The sequence below is a fragment of the Cherax quadricarinatus genome, chromosome 37, assembly GCF_038502225.1.
Source record: "Cherax quadricarinatus isolate ZL_2023a chromosome 37, ASM3850222v1, whole genome shotgun sequence".
In the NCBI taxonomy this organism is placed as follows: Eukaryota; Metazoa; Arthropoda; class Malacostraca; order Decapoda; family Parastacidae; genus Cherax; species Cherax quadricarinatus.
The window spans coordinates 3,745,188-3,767,664 of NC_091328.1; the positions used below are offsets into that span (position 1 = coordinate 3,745,188).

General features: G+C 42.0%; 1 protein-coding gene across 1 annotated transcript in view; it reads left to right on the top strand.

Moving 5' to 3' along the window:
* Positions 1–21,833, top strand: part of LOC128703501 (barH-like 1 homeobox protein) — a 31,041-nt gene extending 9,208 nt beyond the window's left edge. The window contains exons 2-3 of the mRNA XM_070091798.1: positions 19,848–20,055; positions 21,044–21,833. Of these exons, the coding sequence (XP_069947899.1) occupies positions 19,848–20,055; positions 21,044–21,683 (848 nt within the window). The 3' untranslated portion in view covers positions 21,684–21,833. The remainder of the gene's footprint in view (positions 1–19,847; positions 20,056–21,043) is intronic.
* The last annotated feature ends 644 nt before the right edge of the window (positions 21,834–22,477 follow it).

Below are 22,477 nucleotides of genomic sequence, written 5' to 3' on the forward strand. Positions count from 1 at the left end.
CAGCGCCACGAGTAGTGGAGGTTCGACCCTCCGTCAAGTAAAACACAACAATGTGACTTGGTAGATTGTCAAATCGGACCGAAACGTCGTCGTGAGCTTCTCTCTCCTATGTGCCGGTTATTTATGTATTGTTCCAGTCCAGTACCTGTTTTGTTCTTTACAAAAGGTGTAATAAACGGGAAAAATAACACTGCAGTAAATATTACCCAAGTGTGGCGGGTTCTGTTGCAGATATCCTTTAACAACTAGCAACATTAATAACAGCAACTAAAGACAGCAATAACAGCAACATTAACGCATCAAGAATTCGTCAACATGTTAATACTTGACAGCTACACTTTTGTTTCTCGTGAATAATAAAAGATTGCGTGCTTGGCCTAATTGACAATTGGAAAGGGTCTCCAAGCCTGCCCTGAGGAACCTCACACACACACACACACACACACACACACATACAGGGACCTTTGTCCGTCCCGCCAGAGGGCAGGTGCTATTACATAATTGAGGGCATCCTCGGGGTATTCTGTGAGCATGTCATGCGCACCGACACGGAATTTATAGATTTTTTTTTTTGGGGGGGGGGGTCAGGTATGCCAGACTACAGCTGTGTCTGCATGTAACCTCCAACACAATAGCTGTATAGATGTGTTTCATTATTTTAGGGCAACGGTGAGGTTAAAACTATGAAATTTTTATACCAGTGATAAACGCGTCTCTTTCAACAAAGTTTTCCCGGAAGCATTTAGCTGAACATACAATTTAAACTATATAATGTTTATGATTTTAAAACACGCCACCGCCGCCTTGGAATACATGCAAATAACTCACACAAATTACCGAGCATGTTGCTGGAATTGGACCTTGCTCTCTAACGCTGATTGCCAGAGACGGAACGCCTCTGGCACGACTTAAACCCACCTGCGTGAGGAGAAATAGGAGTATTAATGTAATTAATATAGCGTTAAATCCGTATAGGTTTTACAGTGGAGAAATACGAATCGTTTGATGTCTTAACTGTGTAAAATCGTCAATAGAAAGAGAAACTTTTAATAGTTAAGATTGTTGGTGAATATTGATGGACTGTAGGTATATCATTGGTGTCTTATGTGGTTTACTGCATTTTATTGAGATGTTTCGCCCACCAAGGACTGTATCAGCACTCTAACGTTTCCGGTGGACGAAACGTCCTCTTAGTAAAATGCTATAAACTGCATATTGTGAGGGACCGAACACACACACACACACACACACACACACACACACACACACACACACACACACACACACACACACACACACACACACACACACACACACACACACACACTCACACACACTTTTCATATTCCCTTCTATCCATCACACTTCCCTCTCTTCCCTCCCTTTTCCACTCTCTTTCCCCCCTCTCACCCGTACTCTCTCCCCTCCCTTCCCCTCACCTGGACTCTCTCTCAGAGTAACAACAGTCAGGACTATAATTATGTCAGGAATTAGGGCGCTCAGGCAAATGAGCTGTAAATAGGGCCAAACACATATCTGTTTTATAAAGGGGATAATTGTAGGGATAATTTTTTGGGGGGGGTGAAGGAGGGGTGAGGAGGGGAGGTGGGGGAGTTAAGGTAGGCAGGAGGGGGTGTTGATGTGTGGGGAAGGAGGGGAAGGAGAAAGAGGGGAGGGAAGGGCATGTTAGGGATGACTGAAGTGCTGTTATTGTTATAGTATTAAAATAATAATAATAATAATTATTATTATTATTATTATTATTATTATTATTATGATTATTATTAATGTATATTATTATTATTATTATTATTATTATTATTATTATTATTATTATTGATATTATTACTATCATTATTGTAATTATTATTATTATTATTATTTATGATTATTATTAATGTATATTATTATTATTATTATTATTATTATTATTATTATTATTATTATTATTATTATTATTATTATGATTATTATTAATGTATATTATTATTATTATTATTATTATTATTATTATTGTTGATATTATTACTATCATTATTATAATTATTATTATTATTATTAATGCATATTATTATTATTATTATTATTATTATTATTATTATTATTATTATTATTATTGATATTATTACTATTATTATTATAATTATTATTATTATTATTATTATTATTATTATTATTATTACACAGCGTCTGGAGAATGAGAGGTTAACTCCAGGTCCTCGGATCAAGTGCCCTTCACCAGCAAAAAAAAAAAAAAAAAAAAACACCAATCTCGTCCTTAGCTCCTTGTGCTCCCTTTTTCTGTCTCGGAGATAAAGACTAGAGTCTTTACTGACAACGTTTCGCCCACATATTCACTTTTATCAAGTTAAAAACGGTATGAAAATACTGACAAGGTGATGATTAAGACACATGCAACAGCTGGGTGTCTTTATTGATCGATAACGACACCCAGCTGTTGCAGCTGTGTCTTCTATGCCCAGAACTGTAAAGTAAAAGGACACAAGTGTAACTAATGTGACATTTTATTGTGGCAACGTTTCGCTCTCCAGGAGCTTTATCAAGCCGTTACAAGCAGTACATGGACACAGAGGGTATATATAGGCTCAGAGGGTTTATATACCCTCTGTGTCCATGTATTGTTTGTAACGGCTTGATAAAGCTCCTGGAGAGCGAAACGTTGCCACAATAAAATGTCACATTAGTTACACAAGTGATCTTTGGCCACAGGTGAGTTGTGTCGAAGCTGACGTCTTGGGCAGACTAACGAGAGGTTGGACAAACGTATTGCTGAGGAGAAGATGTGATGAATGGTTTGGAAAACCGACAAGTTGAAGAATTGAGACACATATGCAACACATAGGAATCTTTATTGAAGAAACGTTTCGCCACACAGTGGCTTCATCAGTCCAATACAAAGTAGAAATGGGTCAGGAGAGGAGAAGTTTTGGGGTAATCAGTCCCTCAACCTGGAATCGATGTATTCAGTCCATCAGTCTTGTTGGAAATGGCCCTATGCTGTACTTCCTACAAGAGTGATGGACTGAACACATCGATTCCAGGTTGAGGGACTGATTACCTCAAACTTCTCCTCTCCTTACCCATTTCTACTTTGTATTGGACTGATGAAGCCACTGTGTGGCGAAACGAGGAGAGGATGTAGTCGACGACCTGCTTAGGTTCTTTCCAAACTATTGTTATTTGCTAAGATGCTCAATATTAACACACAAGAAGACAAAACCTCAGAAAATGGATCGAGGTTTAACTTACCATCAGAAAGCAGAGAGTTTCCATTAATGGGGTCAAGTCTAAATGGTGACTGATCACTAGTGGCGTTCCACAAGGATCAGTTTTAGGCCCACTGTTGTTAGTAATTTGCACTTAGTGACCTTGATGATGGAACTGCAAGGGAGTGTACGGGGTGAGGTGCAACGCTCTCTATTTATCCTTGTTCATATTTCACTTGTGTATCTGCTGAAGAGGATCCCAGAAGTGAGTCGAAATATACAGACCAATTAATCTTCTGTCACTGTGTAAGTTATTACAGAGCCCTAACAATTTGCACAGAAAGAGTCTATAGCACTGAGGAATACACAAATAACCCGCACGTGGGAGAAAGGAGCTTATGACGGCATTTCGGTCCGACCCGGACTGTTATTTAGTCAATTTCGGACCGAAACATCATCATAAGCTCCTCTCTTCCACATGCGGGTTATTTGTGTATTGTTACAGTCGCGATATTGTGCCCTTTCGTTCATTTCTATACGAAAGGAGGCTGCAGTTGTCCTTCCGGCCGACCTAGGTAGGTCCTCCTCGAATCCAACTTCTTCTCAGCCACATAGAACTGTCCAGAGCGTCATTTGTCTTGCCATGAAGCTAGGTTCAACATACCCCATCTCATGAAGAAGATGGTATGAAACCGACAAATTGATGACTAAGACACATGTGCAACAGTTGGGTATCTTTATTGATGAAACGTTTCGCCCACACAGTAGGCTTCTTCAGTTACAAACAGAGGCAGCAGGTGTAGTAGCGAAATGAAGATAATGCAGTCTGTCACGCCACTACACCAACTATATACGGTTTATGCACATCATTTTGTTCATTGAGTGGGCGAAACGTTGTCAATAAGGAATCGCCTAATGGTGAATTTATCTTTATCCATCCTCTTTACTTCCTGCATTCTCTTCAACTTATTCCTTTCAATCCTTTATACCTTATTTTCTGGCTGCTTCACCACTTTCAAGACTGTTTCACTGCTCCTTCTATATTCACCCTCCCCGTGTCACTGCTCCTTCTATATTCACCCTCCCCGTGTCACTGCTCCTTCTATATTCACCCTCCCCGTGTCACTGCTCCTTCTTCGTGTCACTGCTCCTTCTATATTATGTTTCACTGCTCCTTCTATATTCACCCTCCCCGTGTCACTGCTCCTTCTATATTCACCCTCCCCGTGTCACTGCTCCTTCTATATTCACCCTCCCCGTGTCACTGCTCCTTCTATATTCACCCTCCCCGTGTCACTGCTCCTTCTATATTCACCCTCCCCGTGTCACTGCTCCTTCTATATTCACCCTCCCCTTGTCACTGCTCCTTCTATATTCACCCTCCCCGTGTCACTGCTCCTTCTATATTCACCCTCCCCTTGTCACTGCTCCTTCTATATTCACCCTCCCCTTGTCACTGTTCCTTCTATATTCACCCTCCCCGTGTCACTGCTCCTTCTATATTCACCCTCCCCGTGTCACTGCTCCTTCTATATTCACCCTCCCCGTGTCACTGCTCCTTCTATATTCACCCTCCCCGTGTCACTGCTCCTTCTATATTCACCCTCCCCGTGTCACTGCTCCTTCTATATTCACCCTCCCCGTGTCAGTGCTCCTTCTATATTCACCCTCCCCGTGTCACTGCTCCTTCTATATTCACCCTCCCCGTGTCACTGCTCCTTCTATATTCACCCTCCCCGTGTCACTGCTCCTTCTATATTCACCCTCCCCGTGTCACTGCTCCTTCTATATTCACCCTCCCCGTGTCACTGCTCCTTCTATATTCACCCTCCCCGTGTCACTGCTCCTTCTATATTCACCCTCCCCGTGTCACTGCTCCTTCTATATTCACCCTCCCCTTGTCACTGCTCCTTCTATATTCACCCTCCCCTTGTCACTGCTCCTTCTATGTTCACCCTCCCCTTGTCACTGCTCCTTCTATATTCACCCTCCCCGTGTCACTGCTCCTTCTATATTCACCCTCCCCGTGTCACTGCTCCTTCTATATTCACCCTCCCCTTGTCACTGCTCCTTCTATATTCACCCTCCCCTTGTCACTGCTCCTTCTATATTCACCCTCCCCTTGTCACTGCTCCTTCTATATTCACCCTCCCCTTGTCACTGCTCCTTCTATATTCACCCTCCCCTTGTCACTGCTCCTTCTATATTCACCCTCCCCTTGTCACTGCTCCTTCTATATTCACCCTCCCCTTGTCACTGCTCCTTCTATATTCACCGTCCCCGTGTCACTGTTCCTTCTACATTCATCCTTCCCTTGTCCCTGCCCCTTCACCCCTTTATTTGCAACGCCCTTAGGAATTTAAACCATTTATTTCTGGCTCATTATCCAAATACTTTGTCTCATGACAGTCTTTGTCTCTCTTGACAGTCTTTGTCTCTCATGACAGTCTTTGTCTCTCTTGACAGTCTTTGTCTCTCATGACAGTCTTTGTCTCTCTTGACAGTCTTTGTCTCTCATGACAGTCTTTGTCTCTCTTGACAGTCTTTGTCTCTCATGACAGTCTTTGTCTCTCTTGACAGTCTTTGTCTCTCATGACAGTCTTTGTCTCTCTTGACAGTCTTTGTCTCTCATGACAGTCTTTGTCTCTCTTGACAGTCTTTGTCTCTCATGACAGTCTTTGTCTCTCTTGACAGTCTTTGTCTCTCATGACAGTCTTTGTCTCTCATGACAGTCTTTGTCTCTCATGACAGTCTTTGTCTCTCTTGACAGTCTTTGTCTCTCATGACAGTCTTTGTCTCTCTTGACAGTCTTTGTCTCTCATGACAGTCTTTGTCTCTCTTGACAGTCTTTGTCTCTCATGACAGTCTTTGTCTCTCTTGACAGTCTTTGTCTCTCATGACAGTCTTTGTCTCTCTTGACAGTCTTTGTCTCTCATGACAGTCTTTGTCTCTCTTGACAGTCTTTGTCTCTCATGACAGTCTTTGTCTCTCTTGACAGTCTTTGTCTCTCATGACAGTCTTTGTCTCTCATGACAGTCTTTGTCTCTCATGACAGTCTTTGTCTCTCTTGACAGTCTTTGTCTCTCTTGACAGTCTTTGTCTCTCATGACAGTCTTTGTCTCTCATGACAGTCTTTGTCTCTCATGACAGTCTTTGTCTCTCTTGACAGTCTTTGTCTCTCATGACAGTCTTTGTCTCTCTTGACAGTCTTTGTCTCTCATGACAGTCTTTGTCTCTCTTGACAGTCTTTGTCTCTCTTGACAGTCTTTGTCTCTCATGACAATTTTTGTCTCTCATGACAGTCTTTGTCTCTCATGACAGTCTTTGTCTCTCATGACAGTCTTTGTCTCTCTTGACAGTCTTTGTCTCTCATGACAATTTTTGTCTCTCATGACAGTCTTTGTCTCTCATGACAGTCTTTGTCTCTCATGACAGTCTTTGTCTCTCATGACAGTCTTTGTCTCTCTTGACAGTTTTTGTCTCTCATGACAGTCTTTGTCTCTCATGACAGTCTTTGTCTCTCATGACAGTCTTTGTCTCTCATGACAGTCTTTGTCTCTCATGACAGTCTTTGTCTCTCATGACAGTCTTTGTCTCTCATGACAGTCTTTGTCTCTCATGACAGTCTTTCTCTCTCATCACAGTTTTTGTCTCTCATACAGTTTTTGTCTCTCATGACAATTTTTGTCTCTCATGACAATTTTTGTCTCTCATGACAGTCTTTCTCTCTCATCACTGTTTTTGTCTCTCATACAGTTTTTGTCTCTCATGACAGTCTCTGTCTTTCATGACAGTCTTTGTCTTTCTTGACAGTCTTTGTCTCTCATGACAATCTTTGTCTTTCATGACAGTCTTTGTCTTTTGTGACAGTCTTTGTCTCTCTTGACAGACTTTGTCTCTCATGACAGTTTTTGTCTCTCATGACAGTTTTTGTCTCTCATGACAGTCTTTGTCTCTCATGACAGTATTTGTCTCTCATGACAGTTTTTGTCTCTCATGACAGTCTTTGTCTCTCATAACAGTTTTTGTCTCTCATGACTGTCTTCCATGACAGTCTTTGTCTCTCATGACAGTCTTTGTCTCTCATAGCAGCTTTTGTCTCTCATGACAGTCTTTGTCTCTCATGACAGTCTTTGTCTCTCATGACAGTCTTTGTCTCTCATGACAGTCTTTGTCTCTCATGACAGTCTTTGTCTCTTATGACAGTCTTTGTCTCTCATGACAGTCTTTGTCTCTCATGACAGTCTTTGTCTCTCATAACAGCTTTTGTCTCTCATGACAGTCTTTGTCTCTCATGACAGTCTTTGTCTCTCATGACAGTCTTTGTCTCCCATGACAGTCTTTGTCTCCCATGACAGTCTTTGTCTCTCATGACAGTCTTTGTCTCCCATGACAGTCTTTGTCTCTCATGACAGTCTTTGTCTCTCATGACAGTCTTTGTCTCCCATGACAGTCTTTGTCTCTCATGACAGTCTTTGTCTCCCATGACAGTCTTTGTCTCTCATGACAGTCTTTGTCTCCCATGACAGTCTTTGTCTCTCATGACAGTCTTTGTCTCTCATAACAGTTTTTGTCTCTCATGACTGTCTTTCATGACAGTCTTTGTCTCCCATGACAGTCTTTGTCTCTCATAACAGCTTTTGTCTCTCATGACTGTCTTTGTCTCTCATGACAGTCTTTGTCTCTCATGACAGTCTTTGTCTCTCATGACAGTCTTTGTCTCTCATGACAGTCTTTGTCTCTCATGACAGTCTTTGTCTCTCATGACAGTCTTTGTCTCTCATGACAGTCTTTGTCTCCCATGACAGTCTTTGTCTCTCATGACAGTCTTTGTCTCTCATGACAGTCTTTGTCTCTCATGACAGTCTTTGTCTCTCATGACAGTCTTTGTCTCTCATGACAGTTTTTGTCTCTCTCTTAAGAAAGACTATCATGAGAAACAAATAACGTATTAAGTTCTCTCCTCCTGAAACTTAACCTTCAAATGGCTTCATTCAGTGTAATACGTCTTGTATGTTGGACTCTGTATATTGTATTTCCTGAAGTACGACGTCAGTGTGAATCATTCAGTTCTTGGAGCGGTGGAGGCTCGATCCTCCGTCGCTAATTAAGCTGAAGTTATTGACATGCAGTGGGCGAGAGAGACGATGGTCTCGGTGTGAAGAAAAGGAATTCGGTCTTGTCGGCTGTGTGATTTTTATGCAACATCCGACGCTGAGTTCCCGCTGTCGGGGGCTGCGTGGTCAGCATACATAGCCTGGCTATACGTATGTAGGCGTTACCTGGGCCCTATTGCTCATCTCTATGAGGCCATGGTGCTGTTGGTGCTGCTGCTGCTGCTGCTGCTGCTGCTGCTGCTGCTGCTGCTGCTGTTGTTGTTGTTGTTGCTGCTGCTGCTGCTGCTGCTGTTGTTGCTGCTGCTGCTGGTGCTGTTGCTGCTGCTGGTGCTGCTGTTGTTGCTGCTGCTGGTGGTGCTGTTGCTGCTGCTGCTGCTGCTGCTGCTGCTGTTACTGTTACTGTTGCAGCAGCTGATACTGTTACTGTTGCTGCAGCTGATACTGTTACTGTTGCAGCAGCTGATACTGTTACTGTTGCAGCAGCTGATACTGTTACTGTTGCTGCAGCTGATACTGTTACTGTTGCAGCAGCTGATACTGTTACTGTTGCAGCAGCTGATACTGTTACTATTGGTGCTCCTACACGGGCTACCTGCGTTCAGCAGACCTGCTGTGATCCCGGCGCAGGTACACAGGCACCAAAAGACATACAAACTGCAGAAGGTAAACAGGCAGCAGATGATATATAAACAGCTGACAGCATAAAGACAGCAGACAGTACACAGAACGTAAACAACAACATGTGTGATATTAAAAACTTGTGTGGGTGTGTGTGTGTGTGTGTGTGTGTGTGTGTGTGTGTGTGTGTGTGTGTGTGTGTGTGTGTGTGTGTGTGGAACAACTGATGTGTTGCGGCTATGCACGGTATATCCAAATGTTTTACTGTTCGCTACCCCTTTGATTCTCTCTGCTCTGTTCTCTTTTATGTATCATTTCCCCTCTTATGTGACTCCCCTTTCTTAGACCTCCGACCAGTTTTTCATATATATATATATATATATATATATATATATATATATATATATATATATATATATATATATATATATATATATATATATATATATATATATATGCAAAACAACCACTCTGAAAGAATAGAGAAATTCCAAGCGCTTTCGTGACTACTCACATTATCAAGGAACTATGAAGTTCCTTGATAATGTGAGTAGTCACGAAAGCGCTTGGAATTTCTCTATTCTTTCAGAGTGGTTGTTTTGCATATTTTGAAATCACCTGTTTACTGTGATCTTATTGCATATATATATATATATATATATATATATATATATATATATATATATATATATATATATATATATATATATATATATATATATATTCATATATATATATATATATATATATATATATATATATATATATGTCGTGCCGAATAGGCAGAACTTGCCATCTTGGCTTAAATAGCAACGCTCATCTTGCCATATAGGACAAGTGAAAATTTGTGTATGCAATAATTTCGCCAAAATCATTCTGAACCTAACGAAAAAATATATTTCACTGCGTTTGTTTAGTATTAAATTATTGTAAACAAATCTAAAATATATTTAGTTGGGTTAGGCTAAAATAAATTGCGCTTGTTATAATAAGGTTAGGTAAGTTTTCTAAGATTCTTTTGGTGCAAAATTATAAATTTTTACACTAACGTTAATGAAAAATATATATCTTTAAACGTATAAGAGAAAATTTCAGAAAGGACTTAATTTTAAATGAGTTCTTGCTAATTGACCAGTTTTACATATTCGGCACGACATATATATATATATATATATATATATATATATATATATATATATATATATATATATATATATATATATACATAGCTGTTAATGATAAGTACACCCTCTCGCTTTCTCTCTCTCTCTTTTTTCTCTCTCTCTCTCCCTTGCTCTGTGTACACATCTTCATGAGGGAGCAATGAGAGTGTGTGAGGGAGCATAATGATCCTAACAGGGTAGTTAGGAAGGGACTACCCCGCCCCTACCTACCATTCCCTTGTAATCGCCCTACATCACGGCGATTTTTTCTGCTATTACCATATTATATTGGGATTTATGAGGCGGATTTATGGGATGGAATAAGTGGAGGCGATTTTTTGTTGTAATTATTGTTGGTGGCTGTTATTGCCTTAGCAAGAGTATTAACTCTAGCTGTTATTAGCTGTTGCTGTTGTTGACTCTTGTTTCTGTTGGCTCTTTCTGTTGTTGGCTCTTTCTGTTGTTGGCTCTTTCTGTTGTTGGCTCTTTCTGTTGTTGGCTCTTTCTGTTGTTGGCTCTTTCTGTTGTTGGCTCTTTCTGTTGTTGGCTCTTTCTGTTGTTGGCTCTTTCTGTTGTTGGCTCTTTCTGTTGTTGACTCTTTCTGTTGTTGACTCTTTCTGTTGTTGGCTCTTTCTGTTGTTGGCTCTTTCTGTTGTTGGCTCTTTCTGTTGTTGGCTCTTTCTGTTGTTGGCTCTTTCTGTTGTTGGCTCTTGTTATTAGCTTCGCTGTTTTAAGTAAAATCGGTGCACAGAGACTTAAGATACGTTAGTGGAGATTCAGTCGTTCTTCATTTTACTGATGTTCTTACAGTCGTTTTAGTCGTTCTTTTCCTTCTCAGAGTCGTTCTGGTTTTTCTCACAGTCGTTCAGGTCGTCTTCGAAATCGTTCTAATTTTCATTGTTTGTTTTATTTTCCATTCGTTCATGTCGTTGTCACAGACGTTCTTTGTATTTCTAGTCGTTCGAGGTGTCGTAGTCGCTCATTTTGTCCTTCTAAACGTCGACCCCCCCTCTCTCTCTCTCTCTCTCGTGGTCGTCGTTCTCTCTCTCGTGGTCGTTTTGCTTGTTCTTCCTGCTCAGGTATAATTCCCGTCGTTTCTAGTTATTCTGAAAGTCATTCTAATCGATACTGCTGTCGTTCTTCCAGTCGTTCTACGTCCCTTCTAGCAGACGTTAAAAATCGTTCTCCCCACATTTGTGGTCGCGTTAGCAGTCCTTTCGGTGGCGTTACTATTGCCGTTCTTAGCGCTTGTTCGCGTTCGCCGCAGCTGCCGCGACCGTGACGCACTTGGCGTCGCGGCGAGGGTGATTAGTGTCGTCGGGTGATTCACCATCATTTACGGCTGTGATTTAAGGCCGTTTACAGCCATTCAAGGGAATAGAGTGACTGCTGATTCGCAGCCATCCACCGGGGGAATAGCGTCATGTTTTGTTTACAATCATCCACCGGGGGAATAGCGTCATGTTTTGTTTACAATCATCCACCGGGGGAATAGCGTCATGTTTTGTTTACAATCATCCACCGGGGGAATAGCGTCATGTTTTGTTTACAATCATCCACCGGGGGAATAGCGTCATGTTTTGTTTACAATCATCCACCGGGGGAATAGCGTCATGTTTTGTTTACAATCATCCACCGGGGGAATAGCGTCATGTTTTGTTTACAATCATCCACCGGGGGAATAGCGTCATGTTTTGTTTACAATCATCCACCGGGGGAATAGCGTCATGTTTTGTTTACAATCATCCACCGGGGGAATAGCGTCATGTTTTGTTTACAATCATCCACCGGGGGAATAGCGTCATGTTTTGTTTACAATCATCCACCGGGGGAATAGCGTCATGTTTTGTTTACAATCATCCACCGGGGAATAGCGTCATGTTTTGTTTACAATCATCCACCGGGGGAATAGCGTCATGTTTTGTTTACAATCATCCACCGGGGGAATAGCGTCATGTTTTGTTTACAATCATCCACCGGGGGAATAGCGTCATGTTTTGTTTACAATCATCCACCGGGGGAATAGCGTCATGTTTTGTTTACAATCATCCACCGGGGGATAGCGTCATGTTTTGTTTACAATCATCCACCGGGGAATAGCGTCATGTTTTGTTTACAATCATCCACCGGGGGAATAGCGTCATGTTTTGTTTACAATCATCCACCGGGGGAATAGCGTCATGTTTTGTTTACAATCATCCACCGGGGAATAGCGTCATGTTTTGTTTACAATCATCCACCGGGGAATAGCGTCATGTTTTGTTTACAATCATCCACCGGGGGAATAGCGTCATGTTTTGTTTACAATCTTCCACCGGGGAAAATAGGTTGATGGCTCATTTACAGCCATCCATGAGAGGGTAGGCTTATGGCTTTTTTTACAGTCATCTATAAAGAACAGGCTCATGGATTATTTACGATTGTTGCTCTGTAAATGTTTATACAATTTACAACAATCTTATTTACAATATTGATTAGAAATATGAACGTTCGTTTAATTATTATTATTATTATTAGTAGTAGTAGTAGTTGTTGTTGTTGTTGGATTTTATGTCTATAATAGTAACAATAATAATGATAACAATCAAGTGGACGTTTAAATTTCTTAATCAGTGTTGTAAATATATAAACATTTATAGGCTACCATTCGTAAATTAACTATCAGCCTATTTCTCTACATCTGTTGCTGGTGAATAAAGCTTTAAGCTATTTCTCACTTGTCTCTCTATCTCTAGTTGTATTTCAATTGTTTCCCCTATATATATATATATATATATATATATATATATATATATATATATATATATATATATATATATATATATATATATATATATATAGTGAACCACTAAGCCACTGGAAGGGCTCGGTCAATTGGCCAAAAGCTCTAGTTGTGGGTCATCATATGACTAAGACCCGTGTCAGGAAACACTTGTCTGTTTCCTGACAAGCCTTACCTAATCTTACGGGCTGGGCGAAACACCTGGTGAAGTTATGCAAGCATATAAATACCAAGTCATTTACTCAATAATGGTAATGACTCACGAAATCGTAATGACACGATTGCAAACAAACTATACCACGGGTGGGGTTAGAAAACGCGGTCAGAGAGTCTCAAAACTCCAGTGGCTAACGACACGGTCTGACCGCGGGTTCAAACCTCACCCGTGGTATGGTTTGCTAATGGTAATATTTGACACATCAACAGATGAAGGTAAATAGGTAACTGGAAACTAGCTTACACTGCCCCTATATTTATAAAAGGGGACATGACTTGCGTCCTCAACCATCGTCAGTTTTAGGCTAACAAAATGAGATAATTTTAAGGGATAAGATAGTTAATTTTCTGTAAAATAACCTAATAATCGGAAACCAGAACGGATTCTGACCAAAAAAAATATCATGCCTGATTACCCTACTCTAATTTTTCAATTATATTTGCAAAAATCTGGGTTGAAAAGATCGCTTCAGGTGTAAAATATCTAGATTTCCTTCAGCAAGGTTCCCCATCAACGGCTGATGACCAGAACATAAGCACATATTGTAGGAGACAGACTTCATGCTTGGATAAGTGACTGACTCACAGACAGGAAACAGAGAGCGGTACTCAACTGGGAGGTGTCTCATTTGCTTCCCGTGAATAGTGGAGTTCCCAGGGATAGGTCCTTGTTCCAGTCCTCTTCACAATACACTTAAATGATCTCGAGGTAGGATTTACATCTAAGACAGCGAAATTTACAGATGATACCAAATTTGAGAGATAGAGCATCCAGAGAAGCCCATTTAAGCATTTAAATTGACCTGGACAGGTTGATGCTGTGGTCAGAGACGTGGAAGAGGAGTTTCAATGTGGACAAGTGCAAATTAATGCACTTTGGGCATAATAATCTTAAACATAAAGAGGAAATGCGAGGCACCAAGCTTACCAAAATAAGCTAAGAAAATGGACCTTGAAGCAGTTATAAACAACGACCTCGAAAGTACCAAGTGATGCCTCTCTACGAGTAGAGAAACCAACACATTACTAGGTTTCATAGCTAGAAACTTTGAACACAGTACACCAGATACCATGTTGACTCTATGATGCACTTGTCATATCACACTTTGAATGTGCGGTCAATTTTCATATCTAAATTACATGAAGGGGGAAGGACACATTAGAGAGAATACAGAGAACAGTTACCAGACTCACACTATCAGTTGTCAACAAACCTTATGAAGAAACCATACCACGGGTAGGATTAGAACCCGCAAACAGTCTCAAAACCCCAGACCGTCGCGTTAGCCACTGGACCAGCTAGCTTCAATAAGATTCATCCAACAGGTATATTTCTACACCATAGGAAGGTTAGCATAGACACCACTGTGACCACAAATGCAAGTTTTTACAGACGAATCTCCAGCTAGCGTGGCCGTGACGAACTCTAGCTCAAGTTCCCTCAAAGCTGTCAACATGACACACGAAATCGTAATGACACGATTGCAAACAAACCATACCACGGATGGGGTATGTTTCCAATTGTGTCATTACGATTTCGTGAATCATCCTTACGAAAACTCAGAACACTCGATCTTTTGTCTCCCGGAAAACAAAATTTCATTCTAACCTTTAAGACAGAATTTCTTCGACACAGCCAAGAAAAACAATGGAATGAAACTGCAAGGAAGAAGATGCAACACGAACATATATAATTTTTTGGGGGGAAAAACAGAATTTTAATTACAGCAGAATAGAATGAACTCTCAGCTAATGATAAAAGCGAAAAGTAACACGATTATTCAAGAACTAACTGGAAAGGTAGCTAGCAAGTTAAAGATTTACCTAGATACGTCGTGCCCTAGTGCTAGGAATTTCCAGAACCACATGCTGGGCCAGCAGACTTCTCAAGGGAGGTTCTTGACGCTGGTGAGGGGCTCTTGATCTAGGGAATTGGATCTGTGCTCCGGTTCCCTGAGTTGAGCCTGAATGCCTTCTACCTCTCCCCCCCCCACATGCACTGTATAATCCTACGGGTTTAGCGCTTCCCTGTGATAATAATAATAATAATAATAATAATAATAATAATAATAATAATAATAATAATAATAATAATGGACCAGCAGAAATGGATAGCTGCTGTAAGTATATAGTTTGGTTGTGGACTGCCAAGTCCTGTGTTACTCTGTCTTTCCCAGGCTCTCCCAAGTTCTCTCTCTCTCTTTCTCTCTCTCTCTCTCTCTCTCTCTCTCTCTCTCTCTCTCTCTCTCTCTCTCTCTCTCTCTCTCTCTCTCTCTCTCTCTCTCTCTCTCTCTCCATATCTGTTAACACCTTACCTCTCTTTTCCCTTTATTGTTCCGTTCATCCCGACACCCTAAATTCCGTCCCTCCAGATTAATTCCTCTTGTCTCTCTATTCCTCCTTTCTTCTCTTCCCCGCCTTCCTCCTTCCTTCTCATCCTGGGTCGGAGTTTTAATTGATTTCCTCTGGTGTGTGGTGTGAGCCACGCTCTTCCTCATCAATTACATCAACTTCCGTCCGCGGCGTGCGTATCGCCTTTCCTCTGCCACCGACGCCAGTGTCCCCTGCCACCGACGCCAGCGTCTGCATCCACGACATTTGCGTTCATTTGACGCTCCCTCTGTTTTATCCGTCTGTGTTTCCTATTCCTACGTCCTTCCCTCCAACTATCCACCCTTTCATTCCCGCAATTGACCCTCCTTCCGTACGTTCGTTCGTCCATCCTACGCTCCGTCTGTCCGTCCATGCGACGCTCTTGAGTTTTCCCTGAAGCAAGTTTATTCTTTTCTCTGAGGATGAGGGTCCCCAGAACAGTTCTAGAGGTGGTACCTCCCTATATTATATATATATATATATATATATATATATATATATATATATATATATATATATATATATATATATATATATATATATATATATATATATATATATTACAATCTATACATCATGTAAGGCTATAGCTTTTTATTATTTCGCATAAAGCCTCACAATGAATTTTCTCACTCTCTAGCTGCCCATTCCCTATCCTCCCCTTCCCTATCCTCCCTTCCTGTCTCCCACTCCTCCCAGCCCTACCCACTCATTTCATTCCCGCTCGCTTATCACCCTGCTTACACCACCACTCCACTCATTCCCATCCACTCTGCTCATGTCCCAATCTCACCCCAACTCATCCCTGCCCACCCTAGCTTTTACCTCCCTCCCACCCCTGCATCACCCACCTCCCCCATCCTATCGATTCCCAACACGGCACACGAGCAATTCGGCACGCTTGACACCCTAAGTAGCCGTGTACTTCGAGATAAACAAGACATTAATGTATACACAGATCGTGAATACCAATGAAAGACCTGGAGGTCAGGGCTGACAACACTAGCCCCTCCACCACATCTCAATTGCCTATATCCACTGTAGTCTCTATCTTACGGACGAGGGAGACACAGTTGCCGTAATCTGGATATCTTTATCTTAGAAATGCTTTCGCCTACAAGGTAGGATTCTTCAGTCAAATATAGAGACGATTACGGACGAGTAAGACACAGTCTGGGTGTCTAGATCTTAGAAATGCTTTCGCCTATGTGGTAGGCCTCTTCAGTCGAATACAAATACGACAAAAAACAGAGAAAAAAGCAGTGTAGAGATAAAGATGGTGTGACTTAGTTACTTCTCGATATTGTTTACCTTATTTAAAACTCTGTCTGCAGCTTCGTCTAACCACACTAGAAAGATGGGAATGAAAAAACCGTCACCGGCGATTTGGAGTATGTTTATGATTTTTAAGGGGTAAAAATAGGGAGAATAAAGGTTAATATTGATAAATTTGGTGTGGATATAAAGCCGAATCCCTCGAAGACAGCTTTACCAAGATCTGCGGGAGCGAGGGCGGGTTGAGGCACCCTCAGTGACGCAGATGGCCGGCACCAATCGTAATCTATTTAATATAGGTCATGGTGTTGACCGCTTGAGAGGGAAGGCAGCACCAGGGGTACGGACACTTAAATTGTGAAATAGAGATCACCAAAAGGCTTTCTCTGTGGCTATCCATATATATATATATATATATATATATATATATATATATATATATATATATGTATATATAAGAAAAAATAATGATGAACGAACATGGGTAATTAACTATGAAAACGATGAGTTTTTTACCAGTTATCCCGGTCTATGTCGAGGCTTCACTCCCTCTCCAGTTCCTGGATGTTCAATAATTTTGGAGCCCCCCGGGTTGTCTGATAGTCTTCTCAGTGTGCTGAAATTGTCTTTGCGCTAAGTGTATGTCTCTGGCAGCGGGGAAGGCATCGTCATTGCTTAAATCGTTGAAAACCAAACGTTGCTTGAGTGTCTAGGAAGACAGGATGCATCTTGCCACACACACACACACACACACACACACTCTCCGCTACCCCACCTTGATACTCCTCCCCAACCATCCCAAACACCCCAACCGCAATCCCTCTCAATAACGTTCCTAGTTCTTCCTGTGAACGTTTCACTTCATCCCACACTCCCAACCATCCTCCCTCCTATCCTTACCTCTCTCTCTCTCTCTCTCTCTCTCTCTCTCTCTCTGTCCCTCCCTCCCTCTGTTCCCTAAGAGGGTGAAGAGGAGGGGAATTGAGGGAAGCCTGATGGTCACACTTTGGGTGGTTATTTAATGCCGCCCTCAATTGGTTTAAGAGAATATGATGAGATTTGTGGTGTGTGTGTGTGTGTGTGTGTGTGTGTGTGTGTGTGTGTTGTCACTCAGGAAAGTGTTAAATGGTTCAGATCAGGTAACAAGAGCAGCTGCAGCTAAGAAAAAAAGTTTTACTGATAGGTTTGGTGCAGTGATCCTAAATCCCTAACACTCTTGCTTTCGCTGAAGGGCCCCTCTTCCTGTGACCTCTTCCAGACCTTCCATGCCTCGCCTTTGGATATATGTCTCCTTTCCCATGCTTCATCTGTAGCACCTGCTGAATAATATAAATTTTAAAGGAGGGGGAGGAACCGGTTAGCCAGTGGAAGGCCTTGGTTAGATGACTAGAAGCTCCGGTGGCGGGTCGTCGTATGACTAAGACTCGCGTCAGGAAACACTTGTCCTGTTTCCTGACTAATCTTACCTAAGCTAAGCTTCACATTGTTCCACATTATGGAGCAGAACTTTTCTCCAGGCTGAGAGACTGACCACCTCAAAACTACGAGTTCAGTGTTGATGGACAGATCACAGCATCCTTTACCTCTCCACCCTCCTCTTTGCTTCATAGACAAAACGTTTCACCAACAGAGATACCTAACTGTCGCACTTTTGTCTGATTCATCTGCTTATGTGTGTTGCACACCATTTTCGTAAATATAACCCAGTATGACATTTACTTAAATTGACTAAAATAAAATGTACACTTGCAAGCCAACAGCCGCTCTGCCTCGGGTTGCATCTTGCAGTCATCCACGAATATAAATACTGATTCTTATTCAGTAAGTGGAATTCGACTCATAGTCGTAAGAAACAGAGGTTACATCCTCAAGTTAAGAATGTTTTAAATATACAAATCTGGCATTTACATTTGGTTAATCTAAGTTATGTGTGTTGTGTTAGGTTAGGTTAGGTTAGGTTAGGTTAGGTTAGGTTAGGTTAGATTAGGTTAGGTTAGATTAGGTTAGGTTAGATTAGGTTAGGTTAGGTAAGGATAGGTCAGGTTAGGTTAGGTTAGGTTAGGTTAGGTTAGGTTAGGTTAGGTAAGGTTAAGTCAGGTTAGGTTAGGTTAGATTAGATTAGGTTAGGTAAGGATAGGTCAGGTTAGGTTAGGTTAGGTTAGGTTAGGTAGGTAGGTTAGGTTAGGTTAGGTTAGGTTAGGTTAGGTAAGGTTAAGTCAGGTTAGGTTAGGTTAGATTAGATTAGGTTAGGTTAGGTTAGGTAAGGTAAGGTAAGGTTAGGTCAGGTTAGGTTAGGTTAGGTTAGGTAAGGTAAGGTAAGGTTAGGTCAGGTTAGGTTAGGTTAGATTAGGTTAGGTTAGGTTAGGTTAGGTTAGGTAAGGTAAGGTAAAGTTAGGTTAGGTTAGGTTAGGTTAAGTTAGGTTAGGTTAGGTAGGTAGGTAGGTTAGGTAGGTTAGGTAGGTTAGGTATTAGGTTAGGTCAGATTAGGTTAGATTAGGTTAGGTTAGGTTAGGTTAGGTTAGGTTAGGTTAGGTTAGGTTAGGTTAGGTTAGGTTAGGTTAGGTTAGGTTAGGTAAGGTAAGGTAAGGTTAGGCCAGGTTAGGTTAGATTAGGTTAGGTTAGGTTAGGTTAGGTTAGGTTAGGTTAGGTTAGGTTAGGTTAGGTTAGGTTAGGTTAGGTTAGGTTAGGTTAGGTTAGGTTAGGTTAGGTCAGGTTAGATTAGGTTAGGTTAGGTTAAGTTAGTGAGGAGACAGACTTCCAAATTTAAACTGACCTAACCTATTCTACATATTAAAATCATTGTCTCTTGCCTCTTTATATCTAGGCATCTCCTACGCGTCTCTGTACCTCTCATGATCTCTCATTGGTTACCATAGCTCTGTTTATCTCCCACTTGTTTCTCTATCTCCTGTTATTTCTCCTTTCCATCAAATCAATAGTTTCACTGAACGGGGGTCTCATACGCTAAACTTCCTTTCACTTGAAGCATGTAATTACACGTCTGTCAGACTCTGAGTCCTGACCAGTTCGTTTCAACTGTTCCAGTTTCCTGACACTCGTTTGTTTCTTTCGACAGAGAACGGAGAAGGGTGTGCCGATGGTTCGGGTCCTCCGCCGTGCAAGAAACAACGGAAGGCCCGTACAGCGTTCTCAGACAACCAGCTGCAGACGCTGGAGAAGAGCTTTGAGCGTCAGAAATACCTGAGTGTGCAGGACCGCATGGAACTGGCAGCCAAGCTCAACCTCACGGACACCCAGGTCAAGACCTGGTACCAGAACAGACGGTGAGTGTTGTCAGGTCAAAACCCGGTACCAGAACAGACGGTGAGTGTTGTCAGGTCAAAACCTGGTACCAGAACAGACGGTGAGTGCTGTCAGGTCAAGACCTGTTACCAGAACAGACAGTGAGTGTTCATCAACATCATTTTCCAATGTGAACCACACTAACCTACTCTCAACGATTTTCAGAACAGACACACGTTGTAGCACAAGCTTTTATCGAAACATTGTTTCGCTCTGTTAAAACTATATCAGATCACGACTTTATAAAGCTTTACACAGAGTGAAGCGAGTTTCCAATGAAGGCCTGTTTTGCAGTGTGTATATTCTCTTTAATCAGCTTTCAGCGTTCAGCTTCCTCCTGTAGTAACCGTGTGTCCGTAAATAAACAAACCATGCCACGGGTGGGGTTAGAACCCCACCCGTGGTATGGTTTGTTTGCAATCGTGTCATTACGATTTCGTGAGTCATGTGTTCGTAGTCTGTTCCTCAATACAGAATAAAAGAAAGTGTCTTGGGAATTTATTAAGCCATAGTCTTTAGTGCTAACCTCAACAGGATAGATATTGTGTGCACGACAAACTAGCCGCTGCCTTTCTCAAGAAGAATGTGGAGTGCGCAAGATTTTTCACTTCACATCAATTATTGAGGCTGTTGCTTAGAAAAAAAAGGTCCCCCTAAAATTTAACAGTTTAAAAAGCTAATTTTTATTACAAATAAAACATAAATTCTGCATAGATAACCCGCCTATAGGGGAAACCTAAGGCGTTGTTTGGTCCGATTTTGACCTATGTGCGGGTTATTTCTGTATTGTTCCAGTCACTGTATTGTGCTTTTCTATCCTCTATTATCATTTCTGCTATTGAGCTCACTGCTATCTTCGAATGATGAATATCGGGAGCAAAATATTTTAGTTGCTTTGATGGTAAAATTGGGTTAAAATTCAGTCTCCACCTCCTGGACTGGTCTAAATTTCCGTGTTTTCTCCCTCAGGACCAAATGGAAGAGACAAACAGCTGTAGGCTTGGAGCTTTTGGCTGAAGCTGGCAACTATGCGGCGGTCCAGCGAATATACAGCTCGCCGTACGGTTGGCCCTACCCGCCGCAGCCGTCGTCGGCCGCTGCCGCCGCTGCAGCCGCCGCCGCCCTCAGTCCCGCAGCCTCGGTCGACCTGTACTACCGCCAGGCCGCCGCTGCTGCGGCCTTGCAGAAGCCGCTGGCGTACCGCCTCTATCCTCCCGGGCTACCCATACTGCCGCCGATGCATTCTGACCCGCTGAGAGATGCTCTTAGACCCGAAGCGCTGAGGCCAGAGACTATAAGACCCGAGGCTCTCAGACCGGAGCTGCGCCATGATGCCCTCAGACACGAAATGCTGCGCCAGGATCTTCGCTCCGAGACGCTGCGGCCAGAGGCTCTGCGCTCCGATGTTCTGCGCTCTCTTGCCTCTTCCATGGTGGGCAGCTCGCCCCTGCCTGGATCTTCCCTCACCGTGACGGCTTCACTTCCTTCTTCACCTCTCACCTCCCCTCTCTCCTCCTCCGCCTCACCCTCTCCTCTCTCCTCGGGAGGACCCCTCACAGCGCCCTCCATGCCTCCATACTACCGTTCTGAAGCGACGTCCCAAGTCTAATCCAACTAGCCTATTCATCGTACCAGCTTTCCCCTCCCTCTCATCTTCCCCCTCCACGTCATCATCACCACCTCATTCTCACATCAACTACACATTCCACCACATTACCTCATCGTTGCACATCCAGACTCCTTAAATGACATATATATATATATATATATATATATATATATATATATATATATATATATATATATATATATATATATATATATATATATATATATATATATATATATATATATATATATATATATATATATTTACGTTAATCCCAGTGCTCAGTATACATAGGAGTCTTATAATAAATTGTGGAGTGTGAATGTGTAGCTCCGAATAGGCAAATTCAGTCAGTCCCTATATTCTCCTATTCCTTAAGCTTCGCCTTCCTATTCTCCCTTCTTCCTTCCCCTCTCTGCCCTTTCCTCTTCCTCTCCTCCAACTCGTGGTATGGATTTAATCTAACTCTAAATTAAATATAAACGTGACTACGAGTGACCACCAAGCACTCACCATCACTCTGTCACCCATAAGTACAATGTTCTCATGAAGCGTTAAAGCCGTGTGGGCCCTCCAGCGCAAGGACCGCTGGAGACTCGATCTTCATTCCGTAAAGCTGAGTTCGGAATTATGACTAACCAGGCTGTTGGGAAAAAAACTGTTCATTATCCAAAAAAAAATCTGATGCCGTTTCCTCCCTCCTACAATCTCCATCCACCAACAGTTCCATTGTACTCTACCGTTCTTTCCGTTGGAAAGAAAGTCAGGAGTACCCGCAATGATGCTGACACAGT